General features: G+C 40.2%; 1 protein-coding gene across 4 annotated transcripts in view; it reads right to left on the bottom strand.

The window, feature by feature from the left end:
* ARID2 (AT-rich interaction domain 2) overlaps positions 1 to 12,117 on the bottom strand; it is a 171,898-nt gene extending 159,781 nt beyond the window's left edge. For 3 of the 4 annotated variants that reach the window (XM_060024620.1, XM_060024623.1, XM_060024622.1), the window contains exons 1-3: positions 11,864 to 12,117; positions 11,656 to 11,749; positions 10,488 to 10,585 (exon numbers count right to left, since the gene is read on the bottom strand). In XM_060024620.1, coding sequence (XP_059880603.1) covers positions 10,488 to 10,585; positions 11,656 to 11,749; positions 11,864 to 11,955 — 284 coding nt within the window. In that variant the 5' untranslated portion in view covers positions 11,956 to 12,117. Of the gene's footprint in view, positions 1 to 10,487; positions 10,586 to 10,685; positions 10,862 to 11,655; positions 11,750 to 11,863 lie in introns of those variants that run through there. The other variant, XM_060024621.1, reaches the window with a different exon arrangement.
* Positions 12,118 to 14,655: the final 2,538 nt, after the last annotated feature.

Here is a 14,655-nt window from a genome sequence, read left to right as displayed (position 1 = left end):
CAACCCAATATATTAAATGAAAGAAAGCAAAATAAAAAAAATAGTGCGCATTCTTAATGTTAAGATGGGGAACTAAAAATGCATGTATATATCTCCTTATTTTTACAAAACAAAAGAAAAACAAAAAAACAGGAAGGATAACCAGCAACTATTGGTTACCAAAAGAGCATGGGTAGGAATGGGGCAGAAGTGACAGGGAAGAAAAGAGGGTAGAGGGTAAACTCCAAGCATATCTTTGCTTAAATTTTGATTTTAGAATCCTAAGGGTTTTATATATTCATAAATAAAATTAAAGGAATAAATAAAGGGGAAAACACAAAATTGAATACAAATGGAGAAAATGTGAACTTCACTGTTTTAAGTGAATAACAATACCCAGAAAAATAGAATCCAGTCACTGTGAACCTTTTTTAACACAATTATTTACAGATATAAAGTCAGTCTGAACACAAAAAGAAATGCAAACAAATTTGTAACTCTACTTGGCGGGTTTGTTGTTTGTAGTGGTATGGGTATAACAATTCTGAAACTATTCTCTATGTGTTACAAAACTAACAAGATAAGTAAATACACTGGTGTTAGGAATTAGGATTCTCAATGCAGTTAAAGGGAGATACATGGAATGGAAGAAGGCAAGAGAAAACGTGTGTGGGTTGTAATTAGAGATATCAGTATAGCCTTATGATTTTCAAGGTGTGTATATTCATATTTAAAATAAGTAAACTTCCTAGCTCTGTCCTCTGAAAGGGCCCAGAAGAAAAGATAACCCAATAACAATGGGTACATCTACCACCCAGATTTGGTTTCTATATACCATTCCACACTAAAAGGAACCAGGACTTCTTGAAGAAATAGCTGATGCTACATCAGGGAAAGCAAGACACAAGTTGACTCTAGAAGATCTTATTTTGTCAGAAGGCAAGAAAGAGCTCAAAAATAATAGTAACTTGATAAAAATACACAGAAGGCAGCTTGAAAGGACTCCTCCTGGCCAAACTGAAGCAGCAAAATGCATAACTGCAATAGATTTTAATCCATTGTATAATATAAAAATCTAATAAAAAATAAAAATATTTTCCATATCGTAGATTGCCAACTAATAAGATGTAGAAGAAATGATAAAATTAGAAAATAAACATCATACAGCCATCATAATAACTGAATGAGGCAAGAATCATCAATGGATATTAAAACCACTGGGTAAAAGTTTGATGGTGAGCAAGATATTTACAGTCTCAAAGTATGTCTCCACGGGTCACTTGCTAATTACAAAACAGAAAATGGAAACTTTACAATGGAGAAACCAGGAGGACACCACCTTAACCAAAGTTAATGTCAGCAATAATGGGACAAAGTGACATCACATACCTCCTGCCAAAAATACTTAACCTAAATCTAATCCTGAAAAAAACCTCAGAAAAATCCAAATTTTATAGCACAGTTGACCCATACTCTTCAAAAATGGTAGTATCACAAAAGACTGAAAAACTACAGATAACTAAATGTGATACAAGATCACAGATTAGGGATGGTTGGGTATGACAGCTATAAGACATCTTTGGGGCAACTGGTAAAATTTGAATAAGATCTGTATATAATACAGATAATATGATTATATTCATGTTAAGTTTTCTGAATTTAATTATTTTACTATTGTTACATAAGAGAATGTTTTTATTCTTAAGTAATATACACTTACATTTAGGAGGAAAGGGCATTATAACTGTAATGACAGCAAATGATTAAACAACAGTAATAATAATTATAATAATGTGTATATATATATATATATATATATATATACACACACACCATCACATATAAAAAGGAAAACACAAAACAAATGTGGTAAAATAACAACTGGTCAATATAAATGAAGTGTAAACAAGACTTCACATACAGAAAGCGAAAAAAAGATTTAACAATTCTGGACTTCCCTGGTGACGCAGTGGTTAAGAATCCACCTGCCAATGCAGGGGACACGGGTTCGAGCCCTGGCCCAGGAAGATCCCACATGCCTCGGAGCAACTAAGCCCGTGCGCCACAACTACTGAGCCTGTGCTCTAGAGCCTGCGAGCCACAACTACTGAGCCCACGTGCCGCAACTACTGAAGCCCGCGTGCCTAGAGCCTGTGCTCCGCAACAAGAGAAGCCACAACAATGAGAAGCCCGCGCACCGCAATGAGGACTAGCCTCTGCTCACCGCAAATAGAGAAAACCCACGCAAAGCAATGAAGACCTAAACGCAGCCAAAAATCAATCAATCAATAAATAAAATTAAAAAAAAAAGATTTAACAATTCTGAAGAAAGAAAACATAGGAAGGGAAAAAAATGATAGGTTTATCATTTCTCTCTCAACCAGATTTTTTACTACTAAATTAATACATCGCAATGTGGGGCTACCTGGCAAAAACTACTCAAAAATTCAGAAGTTTGACTTTTTAATGGTGTAAACTAAAAAGATTATACCAAACCACTTAAGCACTCTTGACCTATTACTTGTGAGTGCACTTGGAGGTACAGCCTGCTTAGGTACTAAATACTGTTTATGAAGTACTAAATGGTCTGATCTGTGCTCAAGTACATTGAAAATTCACTTAACCTATGAACCATTATGGAAAGTGTGATCAACTTGGGCATTATTACTGACACATTTAAATTCAACCCCACCTCTAAACTACAACAGGTTAGGACCCCTAACTATGGTCTCTGCTTTGTCTTGTTTTAATGGAAGAATGTTCCTACTGACCTCATATATGTTTATATTAACATTTTATTTATTTAAAATAACCAGTGGGCTAGGAGAGGAGCAAAAACAAATTTCATTTGAAAACACGTCACCATGAAAGATGTGTATATTATAATTATATAATAAACATCATCTCTGTGCACAAAGCAGCTGACCACTGAACAATTTACCAAGTACAATAGTTAAGAACTCAGAAAGAAAGAATTAAAGATACTTGCCATGTATCCCATTAAGATGTATATTAAAATAATACATTCTTGTACAACTTTATTCAAATCCTACTTCATAAAAAGCAATGCTTTGGCTTGGTCCCATTACACAGTAATGAAAAAACTCATTTACTGAAAGAAGCAAAAGATAAACATACTAGGGCATGGAATATACTTGAAGATATTTAACAACTGTTGGATAATGGAGGGTTATGTATAAAACAAAGCTTTGTGAAATGTAAAGCAGGTCTATCACCAGGGAAAAGAATGGAAAGGTAAAGGGGAGAAAGTGTGGCTTGAAAATATATAAAATAAACCTTACCAAGTGGCAATTATGGCTGACACTTAAGATTGAAAGCTGGATAATAACCTACAGCCTTTTTTGGTTTTTTTTAGTAGCCCCTATGCTCCAGAAGAAAAGAGTCTGAGTGGTGTAAAGAAATTCTTTTCTAAGTGTTATTTTTTCTGAGATTAAATAACATCAATTACTTCTGAAATCTGAAATGATAAAAATAAAATCTTACATATGAAAAGTTTGAAACATGAAGATAAAGTGCATTAAACAAAACAAGCTATTGTTAGTATTGTTATTTTTAAAGGAATTTATACATGTTCATTTATAAATGAACATGTATATTTATATTGAATATATTTATATTTATATATAAATATATTTATATTTATAAATGAACTCCCCTAAGCAGTACTGAGATAGACCAACAAAATCCTCACAAAGAGAAAAAGTGGTCAGTAAATTCAATAAAATAAATGGCATTCCATTTGGAAAATATTATAAAGTTTTATTTAAAAACAAAACCTAGATATTAAGAAATTTTATTTTTAATTGATTTTTTAAAATCCAAATTACTATGCAAATAGTTATGATAAGCTCAAATTGGTAGTTCATTTACCCCTTTTTTTCCCCTTAAGTGGAGCCCTTGTTATCTTCTCTAGAGCCCAGAAACAAAGTAGGGTGTGTCCACGCTCTGCTTAGAGATGACAGGTGCAGCTTGAGCAGGTGCCCCTAGACCAGATGTCACCTAGAGGTTTTGCTCTGGATGCAGCCCTGGCCAACATGTTCAGGCCAAGTTAAACCAGTTATCTCAGCAACTCAACTGGTTTAATTCCGACACTTTGATCAGCTGTTCTCAAACTTCAGTGTACTTAAGAATCACCTGGGGCACACTTTAAAAAAATACAGTTTTAGACCATTAAGTCATAAAACCACTAATCAATCTTAGCACCACTAAAACAGGACAACTAAACATTATATGCCTCATAATCTGATGAAAAGCACAGCACTACCTATTAAAGTACACCTAAAATACTAAACTTGAATTTTTTCAATCTTTAAATCTAATAGATTTTAGGAAATAGGTACAGGGGATAGAGGAACAAGTTAACTGACACTAGAAGGAAGCAGTCAACCAAATCTAGAATTTAGGGCATTCTAAAGGACAACTGACCCCACCACTTCAATAAATCAGTGGCATGATAGGAAATGGGAGCTGTTAAGAGACTAATGGGATAAAAGAGCCAAAACAAGAGATTCAGCCTCACCATAAAATTCTCTTGCAGTAAGATGGGGTGGACCTGCAAGCACTAACTTAGATATTAATGGAAATATGAATCTATCATTTGGGGACAATAATTCATAATGCAGTATCTATTCCTACATATCACCAAGAGATTCCAGTTCCAGCCACAGATCACTGCAATATACTTAGTCACAAGGGTATATATCTTGTAGAAAAGAATTAACTTTGAATTCACAGCATAATGAATACTCAAAAAGTATCCAAGCACAAGTGATATTTTTTAATGTTTGAAACAAAAAATTGTATGTTAGACTCTATTTTAATAACACAATTCCTGGAAAGTGCAATAAAATTCATAGAAAATCTGAACGCTACTGAGAGTGACAATTTGCTGTAAACCATCTCTTTATTCCAGGTCCCCCAAAAGTTTTATATCCTAAGTGAATCCATTAATAACCTTTATGATAGGTAACCAATACTAGTATCAATCACCATATATACATTTTTGTGTACTTCTGAATAAAAAGAATCAACCTGCCTATTTCCTGAGCTCTACTATGGATAACTGAACTAACCATATTATTTACATTTATTTTAAATTCAAAAGCCAATACTTTTGCTTTTCATAACAATTATGCTTATAATTTCAAACCATAAAATATTTGATGACAATCTTTAATTCTAACATCTCCATTTTTATCTCCAGTAAGTTTGGTCCTTATACCAAGATCTACTTCTAAACAGCTTTCCCTAAAATCAAAATTCATGATTATGACCTATGTTTTTAAAATGGTAGAACTGAAGCAAATACAGATTTTAGCATGACTATCATATTTCAACAACAGTAATTACTATTCTGCAAAACAATGTGACCAATGATTTGGCTACCTTTCTCTTCCTGGCAATGAACACAAGATAATTTTAATGTCCCCTATTCGAACAACTATTTAAGTATTACCAATATAATTCTGCACAGCAATTGATAAAGATAAGCAAATAATAGCACCATAAAAATCATTTAAATCTGTATATATATCTATATAAATATACACAGTTACCTCTCATTTTCCATATTTAAAATTTTTCTTCCTTTACCCTCATTTCTTCTAGCTCAGGGTTTCCCAAACTGTGCTCCACAGAACTTAGTAGATGTTCCGCCAACATTCCCCTGCGATGTACGGTAGTGTTTGGGAACCATCATTTACCATAGGTGGAGGGAGGGAGGTAATAAACAGTGTTTCTCCAAATTGTCTTGAGATCCACAACTCACACTAACAAAATACAGTCTCTACGAAGTCCTTCAATGAAGTAACACAAATTTATTGTTATTACTCAAATTCATTTAGCCTTTTTTCAGGGAAACATATTGACATTTCAGGAAAACAAATGCTTCATACAGCACAAATTGGGAATCTCCACTCTAACTGATCCTGAATACCCAGGAGTGTGGTGACGATGGAGGTGCCAGATGAAAGCAGTAGAAAGAGATCCACCCCCCATGTGTCCTCTACTTCCTAATTCAAACAAACCCTACATTTACTAGCAAACTTGAGGAGGGACTGTACAACTCTGGAAAATGCCCAATAAGCAGCCTTCCCCCAAATAATAATGAAAAAAAACTCTAAATGCTTCACCTAAAAACATGCAGTATTGAGTACTTACTCACTGACTAATGCACCTAAATTCCAGTGAATTAAAATGTTTGTTTTTCCTTCCTTTTCCAACTTCCAATATCATTTCATTTCAGATTATAAAATATTCACAGACGTGATATACTTCTCTATCAGTCATAGTGGATTTTACACACAACCAACTGAAAATACTAAATCAACAATAGAGAAGAGGTAGGATTATAAGAGTGCTCCTCTTTAGACGCAGACAATTTTAGTTGACAGCTAAGGCAGAAAATTTAAATGCAAAAAAGCATATAAACACTTCTGGGAGTTACAGTTAAGTTCTTAGTTTGCGTCCTCAGTGAAAACTATCCACCCTGGAAAGAGTTAGATTTATTTCTACTTGAGGGCAAATTTAAGCTATTTAAAACATGGTTTCTAAGACACAACACTAACCTAGCTGAGGTCTCATAAGTCTTTCAACTTTTTCTACTTTCCACTCCTCCTTTCAACAAGTTTGCACACCCTCTAAACTGTAACAGAATATGAGAAGATATCAAAATCAGGTTTGTTCAAAATGAAAGGTTACAGTTTACAAAATTAATTTTAAAATGCATATACGAATAATTTATTTAGATACAATTTTTCGTCCAGTCTTCATATTACTTTTATTTTCCTTCCTTAAATAAGGAGAGCAATCTCCATTTATCAATTCTGTTGATACACAAACTCAATGTATTACTTTATTTACTTATTTATTACAATTTTAAAGCATTCTTTCATTTAACCTCAAGTGATTCATAAAAGGCTTTCTCTTAAAAAAAGTGATCTACATGGTAGACACTAACCACCCAGCACACAAGTGTATTCATTCTATTTACCTGATAAATATAAACTTTAATTGGTATAACTTAAGGCAGGGCTTCATCCACCAAGGGGGGAAAAAAATAAATAAATTCACAATGAAACTGAAAATTCACTATAGCGGGTACAATTCTACAATTAAGTTTCTGACTATTCCAAAGGTAGGTACATGTAAAAAAATCATTTTATAAGAAAATCAGTAACATACAGTGTTGTACAACAAATTTTAAGTCCAAGGTATTTCACCTCTTTTTCAAAAATCAAGTTTTATAATGGAAACATCAACTTAACCTTGACTATAGCTGTACTATTGGCATCAGTAAGCTAAAACAAAATTCTTCAACTAAGTATTTGAAATATTTACCTAAATCTTCATACCAAGGCTTCAAATTCTTAACAAAAAGTAAGAGGAGTAAATTGTCCCCAATCTTAGTACCAAAACAAAATGAAAATATAAAATTAACTGAGTAAATATGGAACACACTGGGTATAAACACACTCAGGCATAAATTTAACCATAAGTAATTTCCAATTATATTTTAATTTCTTAAAATCACTTTGACTAACAAAGTGAATTCATAATAGACTGATTAAATATTACTGAACACATATCAAGAATACAACTTTTTTTCCAATTAACAAATGCCCCTAAAGCCATTTAGATACTTTTCCACTTTAACTTCTTCATCTACAAAATGTGGGAAATTATTAACTTATCCTTTTATACTTATAAAGGTATTCTAATAATGAACATCTGTGGAATATATTGTGATGTACATGCCAAGAATGGAACTAACTGAAAACAAAATACATAGACATAATAGATGAGTAATATCCAAGCTTTAAATATAGTACTTTTACACATTATCAGTAGGCACTTTTATTTTAAAAAATTAACTGTCAATGTTAAAACAAATAATCAATTGCATTTTCAATTTTAGACTTTGAGAAATTTTTGTAGACAATCTACAACTGAATAAGAGTATGTCTGACACAATCAAACTAACTTTTGGCAGACCACTAAACTCAAGTCTCTGTATTTGATGTCTATGTCTGTTACAATGGCCAGCATATTAGTTTGCTCTTCTTTATTTAAATGTCTGCAATATCATGAAAATATATCATAAAATACCGGGCTAACAGCTACCTATCTAACTACAGAGGAATGTCAGCAAATTTTAAACTTCTAAACAAGAACACATGTAATGACAGTCTTACAGTAAGTCAAATGAAACAGCAGTTCATTTTAAAAAAAAAATTAGTCCACCTGTGATTTATAAAACACACTGCATTATCTACTCAGCAGAAACCATGATACTCAATTTGACATATCAAAGAAGGAACTTACAAAGTCACTTGATTACTGTTGGTTACTATGAAGAGGCACTCATGGTTAAGTAACAGAATTACTGTGAAAGTTTGGCATCCTGTCTGCCAGTTAAGATTTTTCAGAGGAAGGTGTAAAACCCATCATAATACATGTCCTCTTACTGTGCAATATTACGCCACTATGGAAAAAAATCTTCCAAGGTTGGTAGTACCCAATTTTTGACCAGCATATTTCTTTTGTATTTCTTTAGAAGCCATGCAAATCTTCACATGGTTTTATTTTCCAAAACAAATACTTCAACTTTTTTCCTAGTAGCCTAGCTACAACCCTACAAAAACAAACCTGGAGAGTGACATATGGAGGAAAAACAAGTTTAGCTAAGGACATAGTTCAAAATGTAGCTTCTAATAAGAGCATAAAACTCAAACTGACCCGAGAACAATATAGAGTTGTGAACAATCCTGAAACTACATAGTTAAAAACAGTATCATCAATGGATGATAGATCCCAAGATAGAAATCACAACTGGAAAAACAATATTTATGTAACTTATAATAAACTGGGAGTCTAGCCATTTGATTATGCTAAAGCTCTGTTAGTATGAATGTAAACTCTTCAGAAAAACACACATCCCATGAAACATATATATCATACAGTACCTTCTGGATATTAAAATCAATCAATCAATCATCCAATAACTATCAGGCATAACTTAACATGTATTTTAAACGGTCTAAAATCCAAATGGTTCAAACTGATTACCAGAAAACCAGGACATGTATTAACAGTATTCCCCTCAATATTATAAATGAAAATGAGCAAATAAGTATCACCATAAATAAAAAATTTTCTACTTCTCACCACATTACTAAATCAACAATTTTGAAGGTTAATTTTGTTTTACTTTGTGTTTTGTTTCAGTCTTTTATTTTAAAATGCACTCTGACACATGCCATCACACCCTCACAAGAGATAACAACTAACCATATTTAATATTTTCTAGACTTCTGTGTAACTCAGTAACTACTCACAAAGTTCTGCAAACTCTTCAGCTTCAAGCCTGAAGTCAATCTAAGATAGCCAACAGAAAGTACACCTGTGCAATTACTGCATTTCCTATTCCAGAATGCTGAACATAACACAGAATATGTACATCTGGATATTGCATTTGGAGCAATGATAAATGCCAAACTCAAATTATGTAGAAGCCACATTACCTAAAAGGCCATCCTATAACATCATTATTAAAAAGCAATAAATATGAAGAGCATTATTTTAGTTTTAAATAACAAACACCAACCAAAGAGCCTTTATGGGTAAGTAAAATAAATATTAAAAATAAAAGATGACCTCATAAGAAATTACAATATAAAAATATTCCTAGGAGAAAAACTGAGAAAAAATTAAGGCTGAATCACAAAATATATATCTAAACTGTATCACATGCCAACTAAATAAGAAATTTACTTTGTCAAATAAATAGTCAAAATAGAAGGGGAAGAATGAAAGAAAATCCAAATCAAAGTATTCTATTTTGTAGTATCCCTAATTTTCCTAAATAGATAACAATCCTATTAAAGCTTTTTAAGTCATTCAAAAAATTCAAAAAAAATATTTATATATATATTTATATATATATATATATATTTTAAAAACAATCCTGATCACTTAAGGCACCAACATGCTATGCTATGCAGAAATATTCTACTGAAAAACTACTCAGTGACACGGTTCCACACAGAGGTTTCATTTTTTTAAAAAATCTTAAAGTCAGAATTTTAAAAGGCAAAGGAGTTTCCAAAACAAAGAAAAAAATTTCCCAAGGGATACAAAGTTTCATTAACTATCTTAACTCTTACTAAGCATCACCCTTCTGCCCCTCTGTGGATATCAGACAATCAATAACAATGTCACCAAAGAATGTTTACCAAGATGGGGGTGGGGTGTCACCTGTAATGATTCTGTATGAAAAATGTAAACAATCCTAAAATAGGTGAGGAAAACTTTCACCTTATTATAATCTCACTTTACAGATAATGTTTCTCAGACTGAAATTAACAGAAGTTTAGACTGGTGTGCAAGGTTTGTTTCTTGTTTGGGGATTTTTTTTTCTTTTTGCTGAAACAAATCTCCCCATAAGTCCCTTATTCCCAAACACTGTTGGAAGAGTCACTACTACTCACCGCAAGTAATACTGTTTTAAAGCAAAGGCAGCGTTAGAACAACTTCTGGGAAAGTTGAACTCTTCAACAATTTCTCCCCACTGATTCTTCTCAGAAACCTGTTAAAAACACAGCCACACTTGTCTGAACGTGCACAATTCAAGAAAACTCTAACCTAACTCTGAAATAAATACCCATTCTACAGAGATCTGCAGATACCTCAGGCATCAGTGGGTGATTCGGCTCGATCCGTAAGAGTAACTAAGCAAGGGCTGCTTGAATCACCGTGTTTTCACCAGAGAGCCCAGTATTTAAGAGCACTTGTTTTGTTTGGGGGGGCGGGGGGGGTTGGTGGGTTTGTTTTGTTTTTGAAGCCCGGACAATAACCAATCGCAAGTCCCTCTGTCGCCCCCTTTTAAATCTCAACGCGGTCCGTTTACACTAAAAAAAAAAAAAAAAAGTTCAAAAGGATCAATACTGTTCCGGAGAGCGACGTCCGCAGGTTCTGGGGGGGTCGGGGCCGGGGCCGATTCCGATCCCTCTCCCAGATCTATCCATCTCCATAGGCCCTTCTTTGAGGCCTACAGCTTCTGCCTAGCCTTGAAGCCTAAGATGGCTATTTGGAGACAGGTCTTGGTTTCTTTTGTTAGCTGTATAAACCGAGAGCGAAGGGGCCGAGGCTGTGCCCCCGGCTGCCGGGATCATTTCGCAGCCGATTATCGATGTTAAACCTGCCCGCGCTAATTTTGAGTTGCACGAAAACTGCTCTCAGAGTCTGTGTGTCTCTGTGTCTCCGCCTGTGCTAGAGCGGCAGCGGCGGCAGAGCTGACTCGCGAGCGAGCGGGCGGGCGCGGGCGCGGGGCGGGCGCGGGGCTCGGGCGGGCGCCCCGCACGCCCGCACTCCCCGCCGCGGCACTCAGACCCCGCCGGGCCGGCCGGGCACCGGGCAGGGCGCGAGCCGGCGCCGGGCCGCCCGCCCGCCGAGCCCCGCGCCCGCCGCGCGCACGCGAGCCACCAGGCCAAAAACAGCCCCGCCGCCGTCCGCCTCCGTGCCACCGGCTGGGAGCGAAAAGAACGCCTCTGGCCCCCGCGGGCCACCCCCCCGGCCCCGAGCGCCCACTCCGGGGTCAAAGGAGACTTTTTGGAGGAGACCAGTGAGAGGGAAATACAAATTAAAACTTCCACTCACCTTCGCAAATCCGCCTAAAGTAGTGACTCTGGTGTAGAGACCGTGAAGATCCAGCTCCTTCCCACCCACCGCAGGGATTTTTTTAAAAGGCGACCTGCGGGAGAGAGAAAGCCCCGCACTTGTCAGCCGGGACCCCGCGGCGGCCCGGGCGGGAGAGCCCCGTTCGCCCCGGCTCGCCCCGGCGCTGCCCCCCCGGTTCTGCTCTCACCCTCTGCTGTGGTGGAACTGCCGCAGCTCGTCCAGGAAAGCGAGTCCCTTTCTCCGCTCGTCCGGAGGCGCCTTCCCCGTCGAGTTTGCCATTATTTTTTCGAAGGAGGTTTTTAAAAAACCCAGATCGGTGTTTTAAAAGCGCCCCCCGCTCCCTGCGCTTCCTACCAGAGCCCGGAGCCCATTCCTCGGCCGGCGGCGGCGGGGCTCAGTCATGGGCCGGCGGTGGCGGCGGCGGCGGCGGCGGCGGCGGCGGCGGCGCAGGGAGGGAGGGAGGGAGGGGGAGGAGGAGGAGGAGGAGGGGAAGGAGGGAGCAGGAGGCCAAGGGGAGAGGAGGGAAGGAGGGAGGGGAATTTCTAAAAAAGTTTAAAGAAATCGGAGCGAAACTAGAGGGGCAGGCGACTGCCGGATCCGCGCGAAGCCGCGGGGCGAGCGCGGCCCCCACCCCTTCCTTCCCTCCCTCCCGCGGCCCGGCTCTCGCCCGCCTCTCAGCGCCGCCGGCCCAGGCGGCTCGGCCCGGGGACGCGATTCAACATGGTGCTGCTGCCGGGGGCGCGCGAGCGGGCGAGGGGAAAGGCGAGCCGACGGTGAGGGGCCGGGGCGGCCGGAGGCCCGAGAGTTTCGGCGGCGGCGGCGGCGGCGGCGGCGGCGGGGCTGGGGCAGGCGGGGCTGGGGGTGGGGAGGGGGAGGTCTGTGTGGTGGTTTGTGGAAAGCGGGGTGACAGCGTGTATTCCGGCCGCAGCTCCGCGGGGCCCTCGCACACATTCACGCGCGGCCTCGCGGCCGGGGCGTCCCCGGGCAGAAGGCACCGGCGGCAGCAGAGCCGCTGCGCGCCGGCTACCCGCTTCCCTCCCCGCCAGCCTCCCTCTCTGCCGCCTCCGGCGCCGCCGCCACGGCCGGGCAGCCAGCGCCACACAGCGACCCCCGAGGGCCGGCCGCGGCACTGCGCCGGGCTCCACACCGCCCCGGCAGCTCCTCGCGGGGAACAATAGACTCGGCTCGCCGGGCTTAGGGTTCATCTGCAATGTGCCGCACATTTCACACGCACACAAAGCCGGCGGAAAGGGGGGAGGCGCGGGGAAACGGCCACTACCGGTTGTTCCAGGGTTAGGGGTGGAGGCGATGTTCGCGTCCCCGGCCCGGCTGTTGGAAGGGTCGCCTCGGAATCCCCGCCCGCCCGACAGAACCGGTGTGGCGCTCGGGAGGGAAAGGAATCCCAGAGGGGCAGCTCCTCACGCTACGCATCATTCACTGATCGGAATAAAGTCAATCTGTCACCTTTTTTTTTTTTCTTTTAAGGTCTAAAAGAATCGGCTTTTCTGAGCCTTGTGCTAGTATTTGGGGGCCTGGTTAGCACATTTTCCATGAATTATCCACGAACTAACTTTAGCGAACTATAAATTAAATACAATGTGAACTGCCTGTCCTAGTTCTGTGGAAATAGAGTCATGCTCTTAATTCATCTTGACTTTGGTTGGTTTCACTTCTCAGACAAGATTATTATGTTGAGTTATGCAAACAGTAATTAAACTGGTTGGGAAGCAATCTTTTGAACTTTGACGATAATAATTAACGTTTATATTTTTATATTAAGGTATCTTAAAGATAGTGCGCTTAAAACAAATATTGAATAAAACCTTCTGTTTTTGCTTTCTCTCAAGTGTCTTAAATGCGATATTTTTGAAGCTTAAAATAGGCTGCTTAAATGGGAGACGCAACATCTCAACAAATATTACCACAAGTTTGCATCTACAAGAGGTGCTGCAGTCAGCCCTTTGCTACAAATGTTAATTAAGCTTCACGAGATGTGAAACGTATCATTATTCCCATTTCCGCGATGGCCACTACGGGCAAAGTCACCAACACCCAAGGTCACAGGCTAGTAAAGGTCTGGCTGGGTTATTTCAGGTAGTGATTCCATTTATTTGGTGGTGAAAAGAATTATGTAATACAGTCCGGCATGCTTCCGGTGCTCACTCTAGGAAACGGATTTCTTTCCCAAGTAAAGTTTGTCTCTTAAATGCGGTCGGAATAAGGCTGTGGCTAGGAAGTTCCTGACACCCAAGGGCCACTAAGTGTCTCGGAAGCCTGTGAGGGGCGGAGACCCAGCCGGGGGAGTGGAGGAGCAAGGCCGGGGCCGGAGGCGAGGGGGGGCGGGGCAGGAGGGAGACCAGTTCATCTGTCCCTTCCCCCACCGGTCCTCCTAGGGGTGGTGGAGATGTGGGCCGCAGAGCCGCGAGGCCCGAGCTGTGCGGATTCCCTAAACGCCGCACTTGCGCACAGCCCCTTACGTAACTGTCAGCGCCGGGGATTCCCTAGAGGGGGTCATTCTATTCAACCATTACACACACCCCGAGCTCCTGCCTCCGCGCCGCAGCCGCCGCCGCCACCGCCTCACAAAATGGCGGCGCCCATACAGGAGACAGCGGCCACCTCCTCCGCCCCATTTTGTGGGAGGCGAGAGATCTGTCAACATGGAATGCCTCCGCTGAGGATGCGTCCGAGTTTGGAAATCCTGCTTAAGGGATGGAGCCGAGGGGATCTCCTTCGACGGAAAATGTCAGCGACTTGTAGCACCTCCACGCTTTTTCCCTTTTTCCATTTTCCCGAAGGATGCGCCCGAAACTGCCGGGGGACTTGTAACTAAGGAGAGAAGGGAAAACTGCGGCTGATTGCTCCGGGGACTTGCCGCGGCGCCTTGGTGGCTTTGGTTGCTCTTCCACGTTCCCGGCAGCTGACAGCGATCTCCCCGAGGGTCGCCTGGGCCGCCCGGCCCGCTCCGAGGGAAAGGGG

This window comes from Delphinus delphis, chromosome 11, assembly GCF_949987515.2.
Source record: "Delphinus delphis chromosome 11, mDelDel1.2, whole genome shotgun sequence".
Classification (NCBI taxonomy): domain Eukaryota; kingdom Metazoa; phylum Chordata; class Mammalia; order Artiodactyla; family Delphinidae; genus Delphinus; species Delphinus delphis.
Note: the sequence above shows the minus strand (reverse complement) of the source record. Positions and strands in the feature narration are given on the sequence as shown.